The 20,188-nt window shown below is 41.6% G+C and overlaps 1 protein-coding gene across 1 annotated transcript in view; it reads left to right on the top strand.

Moving 5' to 3' along the window:
- The window catches only part of LOC117511543 (potassium voltage-gated channel subfamily KQT member 2-like), a 163,607-nt gene that overhangs the window by 78,503 nt on the left and 64,916 nt on the right, over positions 1-20,188 (top strand). Inside the window, exons 3-10 of the mRNA XM_034171548.1 lie at positions 3,139-3,229; positions 7,339-7,465; positions 8,152-8,327; positions 10,894-11,019; positions 11,122-11,232; positions 14,327-14,422; positions 14,988-15,082; positions 15,638-15,697. Of these exons, the coding sequence (XP_034027439.1) occupies positions 3,139-3,229; positions 7,339-7,465; positions 8,152-8,327; positions 10,894-11,019; positions 11,122-11,232; positions 14,327-14,422; positions 14,988-15,082; positions 15,638-15,697 (882 nt within the window). The remainder of the gene's footprint in view (positions 1-3,138; positions 3,230-7,338; positions 7,466-8,151; positions 8,328-10,893; positions 11,020-11,121; positions 11,233-14,326; positions 14,423-14,987; positions 15,083-15,637; positions 15,698-20,188) is intronic.

The raw sequence follows: 20,188 nt of genomic DNA, 5'->3' as shown, positions 1-20,188 counted from the left end.
AAAAGAGTCTTTATTTTCCTGTTGGAGCTTGCGAAGCTCCGATAGCATCTCGGGCTCAGCAGTAGCCTCCCCAGTATTTTTCAATGGCGTAGCCTCGGCTAACGTTAGCTGCTTGGGGCCAGCTTTACCGTCCTCATTTTTTCCTCCTCTCGTGTCTTTTTGCGTTGTTTTTTGAGTCGAACTCATGGCTGAAATTACCTTGTCTTGTGGTCCTGTGCTCATTTATCTGTTCTTAATTTTTAATCGGCTATTTTAATGGGTCAGTTGGAGCTGAGAAATTAGCTGTCCGTCTCGGCCATGACGTAGGCGGAAGTCCCGACAACCAATGATTTATTGAGGAAAATAATGAAAATTATCAGAGGTGCCCAAACGTTTGCATACAACTGTATGAGAGCGAGCGATGGGGCTCGACGGTAGTGTTAAACTCGATCACAAAACGTTTGTGTGAATGTTAAACATTCTTAACTGCTGACACCTCTCTGTTCTGCATGTAGCTCAGCCCCACTCTCTGTCGCACAGACACGAGGAACAAGACGTACGTTTGGTGGGGACGGGGTGACAAAACAATGAGCCCTTCTTTTAAGTGGAGGAACTTGTTTCTTTCCCATCACATTACATTTCATTGGCAGTCTGTGGGTTTTAAAAAATGTGGAGCAGAGGGGAAATGTTCATCAGGTGAAGCAGTTACTGATGTGGTTGGTAGAGATAAAAACCTCTCAGTCTTTTCTGGAACCAGTTTGAGGCCACTGCTTTAGGGCGTTTGTTTGGGTGGTTCCAGGTCTGTCACATCCGTGATAATCTCACAGTGAGCGTCATAGTTTAGCTGTTAAAGATCAAAATCAGTCTTTAAAATTCACGGAACCTTTGGTAAATATCGAACATGTAGTCTGTGTGTGTGTGTGTGTGTGTGTGTGTGTGTGTGTGTGTGTGTGTGTGTGTGTGTGTGTGTGTGTGTGTGTGTGTGTGTGTGTGTGTGTGCAGGCCCGTTGCAACAAGGCAAACAAACCAATCAATTGCCTGGGGCCCCGACCTGGTCTAGGGCCCCCAGACAGTGACTGGTTATGAATTTTATGCAACGACAAACTGTGTGAGTGCCCCTTTAAATTCTGTGACAATCAATGCAGGAAAGTGCAGTGACACTATTTTCGGAATCCCCCTCAAGGGGGCCCCTCCCACAGTAGTTTGACTTGTCCCATCGAAATGAACTAGTACCAAAATATAAAACTTCAGCAATTATAAAGCAGAGTTATCTGTCAGGAAGCCAGAAAAGAAAAAAGAGAAAGGAAAAGGAAGAAAAAAAAACAGGACAGTGTTAAGTGATAATTTACATTGGATAAATGAGGCCGACGTGTCAGCAAAATATAATGTTTATGTTAGCTACCTTTCTGGCTGTGTTATATTAACAGTTTTGCATCTTCATAAATGATTAATGTCCACTTGTTTACTTACACACACACTCACCTTCAACCACTTAGTCCAATTAAGGGTCACGGAGGGCTGGAGCCTATCCCAGCAGTCATAGAGCGCAAGGCGGGGTTCATCCAGGACAGGACGCCAGTCTGTCGCAGGGCCACATACAGACAAACAAGCACATTCACATTCAATTTAAAGTTTCCAATCCACCTAACTTGCATGTCTTTGAATGCGGGAGGAAGCCGGAGAACCCACGCAAACACGGGGAGAACATGGAAACTCCACACAGAAAGGCCACAGGTGGGAATCAAACCCATGACCTTCTCGCTGTGAGGCAACAGTGCTAACCACTAAGCCACCGTGCTGCCCTACTCATTTACTAAGTTTCCAAAAAAGTAATCTACTGAACCACTCTGACAACATCATTGGTCACCTTAACATGTACACTTGGCTACTCAACGGTCTCACATCACCCTCTGCTGGATTCTTATGAGCGTAACACCCAAAGACTCACATATAGACATACAAACATAATATCTACAATACCACATCTCCTTCCCTCAAGTTAACAACTTATACCTGGTCATATTACTTTTGTTAAGAACTTATTTTTCATAACATTTTTAAAGTATGTTTGATTTAGTTACTGTGTACATTTTTTTTTAAGTATTTTGGATTTTGTAGTTACTACGCTATTGAGCAGCTCACTCTTATTTGATGGTGGGCGCTAAAGCGGTAAAATATGATGCATATAATGTAATTTCTGTACTTCCAAGAACAGAAACATGCCACTTTCTCTGAGTTTTTGGGCAAATTACATTCAAAGTGAAAATGCAAAGAAAAAATGATTGTTTATGACCTGGAGCACAAACATATCCAGGCGGTTGTACAGGTGAGAGAAAGCAGCTACTCTGGTTAGCTGTGTAGGCTATCACTTACCGACATGAACGCTCCCATTTTCCTAGTATTCCCTTCTCCACTGGGAACCGAAAAAACGGCACTTTTGGCAACTGCTTCGGTGATTGCAGCTGAAAATAAAACAGTACACCATTTTCCCGTTAGAAGTGATGCTGTTTGTGGGAAGGGACTGATGCCCAGGTGGAGTGTGGGAGTATCAGCACAAACCATTCAGAGGACGGGGTTTCAGCGGAAACCATTTTAAACCGGCACGTCTTAAACCGGCAGGTCCGCTAGGTGACAGTGAGTATGGTTTTAAGTTTACCGAGCCGGGCTGAATGGTTTGTGCTGAAACTCCCACACTCCGCCTGTGGATTCTCTGCCATGTTTGTGCCGGCTGTCCCCATTCATGGTCAAATCCTACGTTATCACGTAGGGGTTCAAACGAGACTGTGCTGCCCTATTTGCACTCTGTATATGTTGCTGTTATGGGATGGTGGTGGAGTTTTTACACATGTTCAAATGCACTGTCAAAGAAATATTTTATTGATGTAAAGTGTGAGCTTACACGTTGTGTCTGTTCTGTGGTTCGTGCAGGCTTTGGGCAGATGGGGTGGGGCCTCCAAGTCCATTTTGCTTGGGGCCCCCAAATGCCTTGAAACAGCCCTGTGTGTGTGTGTGTGTGTGGGGGGGGGGGGGGGTGTCTTACATGGTGGATATCCAACTTTGGGTTCCTTTGACTTTCTATTGTGAAACGGGGTTTGATTTGTGATGGCGACAGAAAGAAGACACATTGACTGTTTCTGTATCCTGTCATCTGTGTTCCAGCTTCTTCCTGGTGTTCTCCTGCCTTCTCCTGTCAGTTTTTGCCACCATCAAAGAGTTCAAAAATAGGTCAGAGAGTGCCTTGTACATCCTGGTAAGTATCGTTGTAGTTTCTCTGGCTATTTCATGCATTGTGCATTAATGAGGTCAGAGAAAATTTGTGTGTGTGGGTGGCGCACAAGATGACTATCTTGTGGGAACAAGCATTATCCTGTAGAAACAAGTTATTTGTACAAAATACATATCTTGTGACCAGTTAGTTTTTGTGGGATTTCATGTACCGTCTTGGACCCTACGCTCGCAGGGTGCAGGATGTTTGTGTTCCCAGAGTGAATAAAAAGTCTGTCGGTAACAGGCTTTTTCCTACCGTGCCCTAGCTCTGTGGAATGATCTCCCAGCCAGCACATACTGTATACGGCATTCAGATAATGTGGAGATTTTTAAATTGAGACTAAAAACCCATTTGTTTTCCTTGTTTTATCATTAGTTTTATTGTGTTATTATGTAGTAGAGAAGCTTGAATCTTTGACTGAACTGGGTTGCTTGATGCGAGGACGTTTCACTTCAAATCGCTTCAAATCGCAGAAGCTTCCTCAGCTAAAATTCTAGCTCTGGTAGTCTGACTTCTGTCTTGACCCTTGTAGAGAAAAACAAACAAAAGCCACAAAAGCTGGAGTTTTAAACCTAACCAGACTAATGAGAGGCAGACTGCTATTGGCTAGTGACTAAACAGTTGCTTTAATTAGCACCTATTGTGCTGTGCTCTAGTTAGCACCCTCTTAATGACAGGGTAGCTGTCCCTCCTAATGATGGGACTGAAGCCTCTCCTGATGGATCTCCTGACGTGTCTCCTGATGACGTGAATGACTCCTTACCATGAACAAAAGACTGAAACTGCTTTGACCTGAGTACCCCATTGTAAACAGGGGACAAAGCGTGTCTCAGACCCCCTCCCCAGTTAAGGCTGGGTTTCAACTGTTTGACATACAATGCATCCTTGACCCCTCTCTCAAACCATTTCTGTTTTATTGTGTGTTTTTATTCTTGTGCTCTTTTATTTTTCATCTTGTTGTGTTTTTAATTTTTATTTTAGTTTTTATTTTTATTAAATTTTTTCTCTGTTTTCGGTATTGTGTTGTGTAAAGTGCCTTGAGACAATCTCATCGTGAGTTGCCTTTACAGAAATGAATAAATTTGATTTGATTTTGGATCAACTTATTGTCTTGTGTTGTCTTGTGTGAACACATTATCCTGTACGCAAAAGATAATTGTGTGAAGAAGATATTATCTTGTGTGAATAAGTTGCCATTTTGTGTGTGCAATACAATAACAAGTGACCAAAAGATAATTATCTTGTGGACAGAAGATAACTTGTTCCTACGGGTTAAAGTTATCTTATCTATCAATCAATCAATCAATTTTTTTTTTATATAGCGCCAAATCACAACAAACAGTTGCCCCAAGGCGCTTTATATTGTAAGGCAAGGCCATACAATAATGATGTAAAACCCCAACGGTCAAAACGACCCCCTGTGAGCAAGCACTTGGCTACAGTGGGAAGGAAAAACTCCCTTTTAACAGGAAGAAACCTCCAGCAGAACCAGGCTCAGGGAGGGGCAGTCTTCTGCTGGGACTGGTTGGGGCTGAGGGAGAGAACCAGGAAAAAGACATGCTGTGGAGGGGAGCAGAGATCGATCACTAATGATTAAATGCAGAGTGGTGCATACAGAGCAAAAAGAGAAAGAAACAGTGCATCATGGGAACCCCCCAGCAGTCTACGTCTATAGCAGCATAACTAAGGGATGGTTCAGGGTCACCTGATCCAGCCCTAACTATAAGCTTTAGCAAAAAGGAAAGTTTTAAGCCTAATCTTAAAAGTAGAGAGGGTGTCTGTCTCCCTGATCTGAATTGGGAGCTGGTTCCACAGGAGAGGAGCCTGAAAGCTGAAGGCTCTGCCTCCCATTCTACTCTTACAAACCCTAGGAACTACAAGTAAGCCTGCAGTCTGAGAGCGAAGCGCTCTATTGGGGTGATATGGTACTATGAGGTCCCTAAGATAAGATGGGACCTGATTATTCAAAACCTTATAAGTAAGAAGAAGAATTTTAAATTCTATTCTAGAATTAACAGGAAGCCAATGAAGAGAGGCCAATATGGGTGAGATATGCTCTCTCCTTCTAGTCCCCGTCAGCACTCTAGCTGCAGCATTTTGAATTAACTGAAGGCTTTTTAGGGAACTTTTAGGACAACCTGATAATAATGAATTACAATAGTCCAGCCTAGAGGAAATAAATGCATGAATTAGTTTTTCAGCATCACTCTGAGACAAGACCTTTCTGATTTTAGAGATATTGCGTAAATGCAAAAAAGCAGTCCTACATATTTGTTTAATATGCGCTTTGAATGACATATCCTGATCAAAAATGACTCCAAGATTTCTCACAGTATTACTAGAGGTCAGGGTAATGCCATCCAGAGTAAGGATCTGGTTAGACACCATGTTTCTAAGATTTGTGGGGCCAAGAACAATAACTTCAGTTTTATCTGAGTTTAAAAGCAGGAAATTAGAGGTCATCCATGTCTTTATGTCTGTAAGACAATCCTGCAGTTTAGCTAATTGGTGTGTGTCCTCTGGCTTCATGGATAGATAAAGCTGGGTATCATCTGCGTAACAATGAAAATTTAAGCAATGCCGTCTAATAATACTGCCTAAGGGAAGCATATATAAAGTGAATAAAATTGGTCCTAGCACAGAACCTTGTGGAACTCCATAATTAACTTTAGTCTGTGAAGAAGATTCCCCATTTACATGAACAAATTGTAATCTATTAGACAAATATGATTCAAACCACCGCAGCGCAGTGCCTTTAATACCTATGGCATGCTCTAATCTCTGTAATAAAATTTTATGGTCAACAGTATCAAAAGCAGCACTGAGGTCTAACAGAACAAGCACAGAGATGAGTCCACTGTCCGAGGCCATAAGAAGATCATTTGTAACCTTCACTAATGCTGTTTCTGTACTATGATGAATTCTAAAACCTGACTGAAACTCTTCAAATAGACCATTCCTCTGCAGATGATCAGTTAGCTGTTTTACAACTACCCTTTCAAGAATTTTTGAGAGAAAAGGAAGGTTGGAGATTGGCCTATAATTAGCTAAGATAGCTGGGTCAAGTGATGGCTTTTTAAGTAATGGTTTAATTACTGCCACCTTAAAAGCCTGTGGTACATAGCCAACTAACAAAGATAGATTGATCATATTTAAGATCGAAGCATTAAATAATGGTAGGGCTTCCTTGAGCAGCCTGGTAGGAATGGGGTCTAATAAACATGTTGATGGTTTGGATGAAGTAACTAATGAAAATAACTCAGACAGAACAATCGGAGAGAAAGAGTCTAACCAAATACCGGCATCACTGAAAGCACACAATCTACACAATGTAAATATAGTATGAAAACATAATTACTGATATATCTTTAAGATAAGATAAGAAAAGCCTTTATTCATCCCTCAATGGGGAAATTTCAGTGTCACATCGCAGCATAGAACAGTAGGAATAGAAAGGCATGCAATAAAACAGACAAGTATCTCTTTAAAAAAAAAAAAAAACAAGAACTAAAAAAGCACTGAGTGCCGGTAACGCTAAGGCTACCATTGTTCAGTTCAGTGCTGCACTGCTGGGATGATATACACTGTCGGGATATAAAAGTGATCAGATAAAGTGACTTCAGCGTGAAATGTACGATAACTTACTCTGATATTTACAATATGGACAGGTTAAAACAAGATAATTAACAGAGTACAAGATGATGTATATGAGAAACACAAGATAATATCTTGTTCCAAAAAGCTGGTATGTTGCTCTGACAAGATGATACTTGTTCCTACAAGATGATTATCTTGTGCACACAAGATGATTTGTTCCGACAGGTTAATTTTCTTGTATGCACAAGACAATGATCATTTTAACAAGATATTTAACAAGATAGTTACATTATCCATGATGATAACTTACAATATCTTTTCCCATAAGATGATTATGTGACCCACAACCACAAGATAATTGTCTCACGCACAGAATATATAGTAACGAAAATGAAGTATTGGCATTTTGGGTGTATTGTACAAGTAGATACTTGATCATGACACTTTTTTTCTATCACTATGCATGAAATTGACACCAGTATTTTGTCTCACAGGAGTTTGTGACCATCGTGGTGTTCGGAGTGGAGTACATCGTGCGATTATGGTCTGCTGGCTGCTGCTGTCGATACAGAGGATGGAGAGGGAGGTTAAAATTTGCAGGAAAGCCTTTCTGTGTCATCGGTGAGTAATAAGGAATAAGGTACATTCCTTTCATTGTTCAGTGTGACTTCTTATCCTAAGATTGGGTTATTGTTTTGTTTTTTGTTTTGTTTTACGATATGTCAACAAATCATTCTTTCATTCATTTTCTGCCGCTTAACGGGGCCCGGGGCAGTGACAGTAGAACAAGCAACTTATCCCTCACATCCCTATCCTCAGTCAAATCCTCTAACTTTTCCTGGGGGATCCCGAGGTGTTCCCGAGCCATCTGGGGAATATAATCCCTCCAGCATGTCCTGAGTCTTCCCTGAGGCCTCTGTCCATTTGGACATGCATGGAAGACCTCTCTTGGGAGACGACCAGGTGGAATCCTTACCAGATGCCTGAACCACCTCAGCTGGCTCCTTTTGACCTGAAGAAGCAGTGGCTCTACTCTGAGTCCCTCCCTGATAGTTAAGCTTCTTACGCTAAACAAAACCTGATTAATTTATTTATTGGTTGGTTGAGTCTTGAAAAAGGTTTTAACATGATATTTGATCTATTTAGATCTTGAGGTGTGGCTCAGGCCCAGGAATCCTCAGTGAAAACACAGCTGACAAACTACTTCAAGAAAAGTTTTTCTAATCGTAGCCAAAGAACAGTTTCTTCAAACTGATGTTGTACATTTCTGGCTTTGTTTGTTTTGCTTCCGCTCTCTTTTCCTGCAGACGTCATGGTGCTGATCGCCTCTGTGTCCGTCCTGGTAGCTGGATCTCAGGGCAACGTGTTTGCCACCTCAGCCATCAGGAGTCTGAGATTCCTGCAGATCCTCCGCATGCTCCGCATGGATCGGCGTGGAGGCACTTGGAAGCTCCTTGGATCTGTAGTTTATGCCCACAGCAAGGTGATCAGAACATGGCAGAAGGCAGAAAGCAGGCTCTTCTATAATGTCTACAGTGGGTTTTTTGTGAAGAACTTCACACTTAAAATGAATGTGTTTGAATTGTTATTAACTTATCACAGGCTGAGGGCTTTCTGCAAAAAGCTGTTATTCACATCTTTATCTGTGTCCATTCTATCAGGGCGTGGCACAAACCGGCTGGACACAAATGCAAACTCACACAACAGATGCAGTTAGAATGAGGTTTAATCAAAGAAACAAGCAGGGATTCGGTACACGTGGTCCAGCAGTGAAGCGAAGGTACAGATAGGCGGGAGACTGAGGCTAGGTCCAATAAACAGGCTGAGGTCAAAAAACACTGCATGTTGGCGTTCAGAGGCAAACACAAAAACGTGGTCGTGGACAGAACAAGGTTAAATACCGGGAGGCTGATCAGAAGGCAAAACAAGATAAGGTGTGAGGGCTGGAAGGTGTAATACATTCAACAATCTGGTGAGGGACTGTGAGGACTTAAATGCTAGTGGACTATTCAGGGTGTGAAATGAGGTACAGGTGTGCAGAAGGTTCTGGAAGGGGTGTGACTAACAAACACCAGGGTGGTGCAAGATAGTGCAGTGGGATGGAAAGCAAGGCAAACTGGGGCAAGATGAATAAGTGACAGAAAAACCAATGGTGAAAAATGTGATGTGCTCAAGACAATTATTAACGTGTATAAAACAAAAGGGGCTAAACTGGGAAATAAAGTGTCAAGCCTAAAGAGAAAGATAAGCAAATAAAAGACTATGACCCAAAACACAACTGATACTGGCTAAAGAATAAATATAAATACAATAAATGATAATGAGATGGCAACACAACCTATAGACTGAATCAAAACAAAATAAAAGATAAATAGAGAACAAAACCAGTGACAAGAATTACCCAAGATGAGATGAACAAAACTAAACTAAGACTTAAGTGGCCTGAGTGAAAACAAAAAGGTAATTCAATAAATGAAGACAACATGACACCAAACTACTATGACAAAACTAAATACATGGATCATCACTAATCCAGACAGATCTACAGGCTCAGTTGCGACCTCCACTACATGAGCCGAAATTAGGGTAGTGCGTGACATTTGTGGAAGATTTTTTGACAGTCAAAAACATGCTCCACGAAAATCACGAATATCACGCATAACACGCACTATTAAGAAACCTATTCAGATGCATTAAGTCACGTTAAGAATGTCAGGAATGTGCCAAAAATGACGCAAATATGACATTCGTAACGTGTCCTGCCTATGTGTAAATGCAGCATTGAGTATAAATGTAAATGCAATGAAGGACAACACAAAATAAATTATAAACAGCAAAGGCAATAAATGACTAAAAAAAACATAATCAGATTACAACTCACAGAAGGTAAATGAAACAAAACCAATGATCACATGAGCATGTCCCAAATGACCCGACATGAATAAAAACACAGAGGGCTCAGAGCATGGGAGTGGAAAAAAGTCCAGAACTATAACAACTGGCCCTAAAAGGTCGGATCTTGACACATTCCACGATTCCTTTTGTTCAAACTGCATCAACTAACATCCGATATGTTGTCAAATGCATGTTTATTTATCCATCTTGCTTGTTGTTGTTGTTCATTCGGCTGCTCCCATATTGTTTGGGGTCACCACAGCGAATACAGCCAGATCCGCATTGGTAAGTGGCACAAGTTTTACGCCGGATGCCCTTCCTGACGCAACTCAAGTTTTACCTGGAGAAACACACACAGCTGCTGGTGTTCCAAAGAGGTCTCCCATCCAAGTACTAACCAGATCCTGCTCTGTTTATCTTCTACGATCTGAAGGGATCAGGCTGACACAGAGCAGACCAGCTGCCATTTATCCATCTTGCTTATTTTTGGAATTTAAAAATCCAGATGTTAAGTAACAACATATGCAAAAAAAAAAAAAAAAAAGTAACAGCATATGCTGTGGTGTACACATGTGCAGCTGAGTTAATGTCTGTTGTTGGGAAACAATGTGTTAAAAAGTGATGGTGTGATTTGTTTTTAGTGGGGGGGGGGGGGGGGTTCTTTCTTCAAGAGGCATTATATGTCAGGAAATATGGCAAGTTTCAAATAAATGTTGGCTGATAACAGGATCATGTAAGAGTAGATTAAATTTGATAAAATTAAAGTATTTGTTGTTTATGAGCTAGAAACTGAACCTGACTTGTGAGTGGGCCATCACTTTATTTTTCCAGTGTGCTGCTAATTGTGATTCTGTCTTTTATGGAGAAGAAACATTTTTATTACTTTTATTTCAATGAAGTCAGAGTGGAGTTAATTGTCTCCACTAATGTGCTGCTGAAAACGTGGAGAAGGCTGTGATGGTGGTGATGCGGCTAAAGGAAATCAAGATATTTATCAAGTACTTGGTGAGCCTCAGAGGTTGTGCGACTGAACGAATCGCCTCTAATATTGTTATAGTCGGGCTGTTTTTACCAGTTCATAGGCTTATAAAAGCACTCTGTGGCTTCTTGGATGACACATTACTACTTTAGATTGCGTTGGTTTTCCCCTCTAGGAGCTCATCACCGCCTGGTACATCGGCTTCTTGTGCCTCATCCTGGCTTCATTTCTGGTCTACTCTGTGGAAAGAGAGTCAAATGACGAGTTCGAGACCTATGCTGATGCTCTGTGGTGGGGGCTGGTAAGACTAAATAAATTTACTGTGTACAGTTATTTGTTATTAACGCAGTATCACACTGTGAAAAATATTTCCACATCACTCAAACTGATTTGAATTCACCAGATCACCCTCACCACCATCGGCTACGGCGATAAAGTCCCCAAGACCTGGAATGGACGTTTACTGGGAGCCACATTCAGTATGATCGGGGTGGCCTTCTTTGCACTTCCTGCTGTAAGTAAGAGGGCTCATTTTAAAAGATGTGTCCAGTAGGGTGCTGATGGGAGCCACGGCAACCCACATCCCAAACCAAATCTGTGAACAAAATCTGTGAAGACTGAGGTGCTACTGTTTTCATGCAGATAGCACTAAAGTGATCTACAACTGTCTGTAGGTCCTGAAAGAAAAATGTCACAGAGCAGATATGAATACTGCAAAGAACAACTCTTGCATTTATACACTTCTTATATTTATATACAACCCCTGGCAAAAATTATGGAATTACCGGCCTCGGAGGATGTTAATTCAGTTGTTTAATTTTGTAGAAAAAAAAAGCAGATCACAGACATGACACAAAACTAAAGTCATTTCAAATGGCAACTTTCTGGCTTTAAGAAACACTATAAGAAATCAAGAAAAAAGATTGTGGCAGTCAGTAATGGTTACTTTTTTAGACCAAGCAGAGGAAAAAAAATATGGAATCACTCAATTCTGAGGAAAAAATTATGGAACTTTTGTTTGGTGCCGTTCCAATGAGATTTATAAAGATGACTGCCTGAAGAGAACATGTAAATTTCCACAGTCATTGATGATATGGGGCTGCATGTCAGGTAAAGGCACTGGGGAGATGGCTGTCATTACATCATCAATAAATGCACAAGTTTACGTTGATATTTTGGACAATTGAAAGGATGTTTGGGGATGATGAAATCATTTTTCAAGATGATAATGTATCTTGCCATAGAGCAAAAACTGCGAAAACATTCCTTGCAAGAAGACACGTAGGGTCAATGTCATGGCACAGGGTCAATGTCAACGAGCAGATCTGATTTGATGCAGGTGTTAGTTTTGAGGATGAAAATTTACAGGGTGATTCCATAATTTTTTCCTCAGAATTGAGTGATTCCATATTTTGTTCCTCTGCTTGGTCTAAAAAAGTAACCGTTACTGACTGCCATAATATTTTTTTCTTGATTTCTTATAGTGTTTCTTAAAGCCAGAAAGTTGCCATTTGAAATGACTCTAGTTTTGTGTCATGTCTGTGATCTGCTTTTTTTCTACAAAATTAAACAACTGAATGAACATCCTCTGAGGCCGGTGATTCCGTAATTTTTGCCAGGGGTTGTATATATACTCCTGAACACACAAGAAGTTTGATTTGATTTGAAAATCTTTAATGTCCCCGGAGGGCAATTTGGTTTACAGCAAAAGTTCAGAATCAGACAATAAAAGCTCACATGGCACATGTAATAATACAAATCAATACATACATACATAGTCATCACAAATTACAGTACAGTATATTGTTCCCAACAACTTCACCTACAACCTAATAAGAAATCTAATGGCAGACGGGACAAAGGATTTTAAATATCTATTTGATTTGGCCTGACAAGGTAACGAATACCTCTTCTTAGATGGGAGGAGTCGAAACTCTGCATGAAGAGGATGGAGAGGATTGGCCAAAATAACATTATCAAGTTCACTCGAGCTAGTGCCAATTGTTTTTTGGCAAAGTTTGACCACATTCTTCATCCTGCTCTTATTTTTTATGCTGAGGCTCTCAAATCATTGCAAATGTTAAAACAGACTCAATAAAAGATGAGTAAAACAGTTTAAGAAACTTCTTATCGACATTAAAAGACCTCAGTTTCCTCAAATAAAACAGCCTCTGATTTACTTTCCTGCAGAGGTCACCTCCACGGATTGTGTTATCTTGCTAAATATGTAAATTCTAACAGCAGAATTAAAACATTACCCATGTTTAAAATAAAAATTGTGTATTCAAAACAATGAGTAGAAAGTTGATATTTAGCCCCCCAGATTGCCTAAGAATGCAGGTAAAAGGCTATAGATTTTTCATATTTTCTGGGGGCCATATCCAACTAAGTCACCCCCCCCCAAAAAAAAATCTAGATCCACCCTTGACATTTGAAATCATTGTTCTCCTGGTTTTTGTCACATGACTGATTCTAATTAAGCACGTTTTTGCTCGATTGCTCAAGGAAAGAACAAACAAATTGGAGTAAAGTGAACGGCAGTAAACCAGAACTCCTCTGTGGCAAGCGCCACATTGCATTGTGGGTCACAGTAAAACAATGAATTAATCCACCTGCAAGTTACTCCATATTATATGTTAAAAACCAAGTTGCCTCTGTGTACGTGTATGTGTGCGTGTGTATGGCTTTGCTCACAGGCAAATTGGGGAGAGCTGACATTCGCCGTTTGGTATACTTATATATTTTGAGTCAAGGATGAACGCTGCAAAAATAGAAAGTTGATAGGACTAATATTTCTGGAGAAATTAGGGATATTAGATAACAACAGTGAATAATGAATGTTAATATTTAAATTCTGGACTCACACGCCATACCAGCAGGGGGCAGTAAATGATCTATACATTAAATGCCAAGTTGCCTCTGTGTACGTGTATGTGTGTGCGTGCATATAACTTTGATCACGGTCTAACTGGGGGGAACTGACATTTTGCGTTTGGTATGCTTATGTATTTTGGGTCAAGGATGAACACCGCCAAAACAGAATGTTGATAGGACTAATATTTTTGGAGAAATTCCAGATATTACATAACATCAGTGAACAATGTACATTGATAATTCCATTTTGGACTCACATTCCAAATCATTGTACAGTCTTTGGATATTATTACCATCCTTGAAAAATGTCACCTACCTATTTCATAAACACTACCCAATCTAGAGCTCATGGATCCCCACAGCCAACATGCCAGTACTATATAATAAAATATAAGTTTCTGATACCCCTCCTCCCTTTAAGTCTGAGAATTTCCATGTAAGAAACCAAGTACATTATCATCATATGCAACATTTAGCCCCTCCCACCAGCTTCTGGTGGGAGGACCTTATGAAGTCATCAACTGTATAGTAACTTGCACTGAAGTTAATTAGCTGTATTGTGATCCACCACAAGGGAATAACACAGACCATGTAGCTCCACTATCACGGAGTCGGATACCATCCATCTTAATTTGGAGTGTATGGAGAAAGCTTGCTGATGGTGCAATTCCAACTTCAGGTCGATGTAAATAATTCTGCCCGTTTAATCATGTGGACTCTCTCTAACTGTCCAGGGCATTCTGGGTTCTGGCTTTGCCTTGAAGGTCCAGGAGCAGCATAGGCAGAAACATTTTGAGAAGAGACGTAACCCAGCAGCAGGCCTCATCCAGGTACCTCGAACAAATGGCGGTGTTGCCGACCGAACAGTCCCCCTAAAAATCGGTCCCCCCAATGATTCACGGATTAACACCTTGTTTCTGCTTCAAACTGCACTCCAGTCATCAGCTATCTCAGCGACAGATATTTGAAGCTTTAGTACAACAATCATTTCCACATAAATTCAGCATTATTTTATCATAAAAGGCAACAGAAGCGATCAGAGGGCCGTGGCTAAACGAACCACTAGCTGATGCATTCACTGCATGTTGGACATTTCAAAGTTTCTACATAAAACTGCCTCGTTTCTGCTTAAAATTGACTTTAGAATGATTTAAGAAGGTTTACCTGTATCATCTGATGGTTAATAATCCCATTAATCCATTTGATTGCTGTGGGTGAAGAGACTCCCTCTCAGACGTGCAGCTGTGGTCCGAAATGATGCATATGCAGATGCAAAAGGCAAACCGATTTTTAGGGCCGGACCGTTCGGTCTGCGACACGGGAACACAGTAGTCCACTTTGTTATCCATAAGAAATCCACCTTTGTGTTGTTGATTTCTTCACTTCTGTTTCCAGGCTGCGTGGAGGTTTTATGCCACCAATCTTTCCCGCACAGACCTGCTATGCACCTGGGATTTTTACGAGCAGACCGTAGCCGTTCCGATGTACAGGTACCACCCACCAAACTGGCAGAAAAACGCTTTCTATTATTCAGCATGCGCAATAAATACAAATGTTTTTGCTGTATCACATTCTGCCATCTGTCTTAACTCGGAGAGCCAAGTAGAAAACTGACCCTGGATCCAAAACCCTTTATTGCTGAAGTGGATGCAAAATAAGGGTTATTTTGCACTGATTGAGGCTTGTGTTTTTGGCACCGATATTGGGTTTAAAACCTTTTTGAAAGCCGTTAAAAAGACAAATCCTGCCAGTGAGTACTTTGAAAATGAACCTCCATCTTCTCTCGAGCTATGAATCAGCAGAAAAGCTGCAGGACTCAATGTTAGACATCCAGTATAATGCTGCTTTTCTGTTGTAGGTATAGAACTGCTTCCATGCTGTGACTCGCTGCTATTGTAATTAGATTTGAAAAGGTGATGACTGGCAGAATAGATGAGTGCCAAACAAAATGGAATTAGCTTTAAAGGACCCAGGGGCGAGCTTGAACCTTTCCAGGCACTGAAACTGTCTTGACAGAATGACAAAAAGGTGTTTTCCTTTTCTAGACTGATTCCACCACTGAATCAGCTGGACCTGCTGAGGAATCTGAAGGGCAAATCATTCAGGTATAAATAAACACGACAGTGACACAGCTGAGGACTGGAAACTATGATCTCATGGTGATGGCGATGATGTCAGCACGCTGAGAAGGAACATGATGTTTGTAGTTGTGGCGGGAATCAGGATGAATAATATGATACTGCAAACATAAATCTAGGAACAAGCTTTGGGAAAGGTGCACTGTAAGCCTGAATGTTCAAATTAATTAAAAAGATTAAGTAGTGTAACATCAAAGTTTTAAGAAAACATTCTATTTACTTAAATATTTCAAGTTTGTGTGACATGGTCTTGCTTTTGATTAATTTAAACTCAGAATTTTTGATTGACTTGAACTAAATGTATATTAAGCAAAACATCAAAGCATAACAAAAGAATTAAGTAATTATATATGAAAATATTTGAGTTGACTTAATGAACTCTCTGGTGGCCAAGTGGTTTGTGCACTTGATTTTGGTGCAGAAGGTTCGCAGTTCAAACCCCACCCCTCTCCATGTAATGTGAAGTTGCACGACGAAGGGCATCTGGTGTAAAACTTGTACCAAATCAACATGCAGGTCCACCTCGACCCTGCTGTGGCAACCTTGAGTGAAAAACAAGGGAGTGGGCAAATAGACTTCTGCTGGTTCTGTTGGACCTCACAGCAGCCTTTATTGGCATTCAGCGTACTGTACCGGGTACTTAAGTGGTTTAGATCATATTTGGCGGAAAGGAGCTTTTCTGTTATGATTAGGGACCTCTCCTCATCAACTGCTCCACTGTGTTGTGGAGTGCCGCAGGGTTCTGTTCTTGGGCCTATTCTATTTTTTTGTACATTTTGCCATTGGGGTCAATTATAACAAAGCACAACCTGTCCTTTCATTGTTATGCGAATGATCTGCAAATCTATCTGCCTATGAGAACTAATGGGAGAGATGCTTTGTCATCAGTATTTAATTGTATTCGCAATGTAAAGCAGTGGCTGTCCCAAAATTTTCTTTACCTGAATGATGGTAAAACTGAGATCATGGTGTTTGAGCACTCTGGCATACCAAATGTGGTAACGCCAAATTTTGGTACCCTAGCTAATTATGTAAAACCAGCTGTCAAGAATTTGGGAGTGATATTTGACAGTTGTTTGAGGGTCGATCAACAAATAAATTCTGTTGTCAAAGCAAGTTCTTTCCAGCTTCGTCTTTTGACTACAATAAAGCACTTCCTCAGTAGGCGTGATCTTGAGACAGCCATTCATGCTTTCATCAGCTCCAGACTTGATTATTGTAATGCACTTTATTCGGGCATTAATCAGTCATCTCTTGCACGTCTCCAGTTGGTGCAGAATGCTGCTGCTCGTCTTTTAACAAACACTTTTAGACGGGAGCATATTACGCCCGTCCTGTACTCACTCCAGTTCATTTTAGAATTGATTTTAAGAATTTAGTGGTTGTTTTTAAAACTATTTACGGCTGTGCACCTCCCTACTTGTCTGAAATTTTAACTTTGCGCACCTGCAGCTACAGACAGGTGAAATGTGGGCGTCCCCTCGGCCATCTTCAGCTGCAGGGATCTTCAACCCTGATCCACCTGCATGCCACATGTCCACTATGCTGTAGCTGACAGTACATCTGCAGATAACAAGGACAGATAATGAGGACAAATGGATTAAAATGAGATGAATCAAACCGTAAACCTGTCTGCCACCTGATAGACATGCCTGGGTTTGTTGCAAGGTTTAATTTTCTTATCACATGCATGATGCCAAGTAGGAGCAGGTGTGATTAAAGTTAAAAGTAGCTTGAAATGAGCTTGTTTGTCAGTCTTCGCCATCATTATTAAAGCCAGAAAAGCTAGCATATCTGTGAGCTATTTACTCTTGACAGCTGTTGGATTAGATGAGGAAGACTCCCATGGACAGAAGGTCAATGTGCCAAAGTTACAAAATAACACTGGCCCCGTTTACATGCACACTAAAAACCGGATCATTATCTGATTACTGAAGTTATCTGATTATTCAATTGTGCATGTAAACTGCAAAATGCAACATGACGTTACCTAATTATGAGAAATCTGATTAATACCCACAGTAATCCGTATTTTTTTCAATACCTGTATACCATTAATCTGATTTATTTCATTCTTTTACATCTGCGCATGTGTAAAAGCAGTTGCCACTCACATTTCCAGAGGTACAGTGGAACACACTGTTGTTTCATTGTGGCACATAACATCCTCCACCAGATCAAAAGTTCCATGATGCAAAAATGTCTTTCTGTGTAAGTCAGGGGTAGGCAACGTGTTCCAGAAAGAGCCATGAGGGTGCAGGTTTTCTTTGCAGCCACTGACTCCACCAGGTGATTTTACTGATTAATATCACTTTGAGCAGATGGAATCAGCTAATCAGTGAAATCACCTGGTGGAGTCAGTGGCTGCAAAGAAAACCTGCACCCTCATGGCTCTTTCTGGAACAGGTTGCCTACCCCTGGTGTAAGTGCTTCAGCATCCCTTCAGCATACATTGTTTCAGCCTACTAAGGCACAAATTTCTTGGTGATCTATACGGTTTATAGATGTGTATGCTGGATTTGAGCAGAGTGTGCTGTGGTTTAAAAAGATGATGCCATATTTCCTCACTGGTTGGGCAGAGAGAGAGAGAGAGAGAGAGAGAGAGAGAGAGAGAGAGAGATCTTTTTCTTCAGCAAATGGAGCTGCACTTTCTATTCTCTCCACTTCGAAAGAAATCTGACTAATGGACTGAAATGTAAACCAGGTTTTTCATATTATTTCATATTAGTGAAGCGTATGTACAGTGAACGCATCAGATTAGATTATTAAGGAAGCATAAAAAGCGACAAAAGACCCAAACAATGAATCAGCACTTCTACATTTGAACATGCTGCCCCCTTCTGGAAGCTAGTGATGTTAAGCTCGAGTCAGTCTGCTCGACACAGCATCGAGGTTTTTGAACCAGAAATGTCAGTGAGCAGCGTTTCGAGCATGCCCCCATCACGTGACCACTGCGAGCGAGGCCTCATTACGTCACACCACGTGTCGAGCTTCGCGGAAAGTTCGAATAATCTGGGTGTGTCAATACAACCCGCCAAGTATTTAAATCAAATCAAAATCAAATCAATTTTATTTATATAGCGCCAAATCACAACAAACAGTTGCCCCAAGGCGCTTTATATTGTAAGGCAAAGCCATACAATAATTACGGAAAAACCCCAACGGTCAAAACAACCCCCTGTGAGCAAGCACTTGGCGACAGTGGGAAGGAAAACTCCCTTTTAACAGGAAGAAACCTCCAGCAGAACCAGGCTCAGGGAGGGGCAGTCTTCTGCTGGGACTGGTTGGGGCTGAGGTGTTGTATGGCTGGGGGGCCTGGCTGCCTTTTTGTTTCTGTCTTTTGTTTTTCCTTCCAGGTGGCTTGCATTTGGGACTGAGTGGCTGTGTAGCTGAGTTTATCAAGACCTCACCCTGATCACCTGCGGCTCGTCAGGACTCACAGCTGTGGTGCATCTACATGGATTGGAACATGGTGGCATTTAAGACTGGAGTACACAGTGTGTATTTGCCAGAGACTCGACCTTGTGACCAGACGGGTGAGATCGTCGTCTCGGGAGCATCTCATCATCAGTGGATGCAGAGAACGTCCAGGTTTGATGCATGGTCTGTGAAAGAGGAGAGGGTGAGGTCTCACGCTCGTCAGCACACTTCCTGAGGTACGTTAGATTTTGTGACTAACATTTATACAGTCAGTAAATGTGGTGTCCCTCACACCTTATTATATTGAGCTGTATGTTGGTCGTTTAAATCAGCTTCCGCTGCAGTGAGTTTGTGAACTGGATGTTCCATGCCTGCAGGGTGGGAAGCTGATTAGTAATTAAGCCAGGAAGTGTTTGCTGTTTGTGCACCTTTGAGCGTTCTCTCTGTGTGTTGAGTGTGGACTCACATAATGATTCCTTCTTTCACAGACTCGGTTTGTCGCGGCCACCTGAGGGGTGTCGGCGGGGTCCTTGGGTCCGAACCAGTTCTGGCTCCGGACCGTTAGCGCTGCTGGGAGCGCACCGCAATCCACCACGCCAGACCGTGCACTTTTATATTTTTCACAGCACTGTTATGTTCATTAAACTCTGTTATCCTTTGTACCGTGCTCTGCTTATTTTATACTGGGTCCTTCAAACGCTGGTCGGTTCTCCGGGCTGCGTCCGACACATAACAGTAGTCTCTGGCCAAACATCACGGACCCAGCGGTAGCAGAGACGGTAACGCGCCGGGAAGGCGGCATCAGACGTTCAGAAGTTATCCGGATCAGTTGCGGGTGCTCTCCGCCCGGATGGTGCGCGTTGGAGAACCCATTACCGAATACTGATTTGAGCGCTCATGCAGCCGTGTTCCTGTGTGTGCCTTATCCGAGGGTCGTGGTGGAGGGTGACTGGCGAGGGCTTCGCGTCATGCTCCGACCGGATAAGAGGTTTAAACGGGAGCTGCAAGAGTGTGTCTGTAATGGGTGCACGCGCACGG

The sequence above is a fragment of the Thalassophryne amazonica genome, chromosome 6, assembly GCF_902500255.1.
Source record: "Thalassophryne amazonica chromosome 6, fThaAma1.1, whole genome shotgun sequence".
In the NCBI taxonomy this organism is placed as follows: Eukaryota; Metazoa; Chordata; class Actinopteri; order Batrachoidiformes; family Batrachoididae; genus Thalassophryne; species Thalassophryne amazonica.
This window is presented reverse-complemented; position numbering and strand designations above follow the sequence as displayed.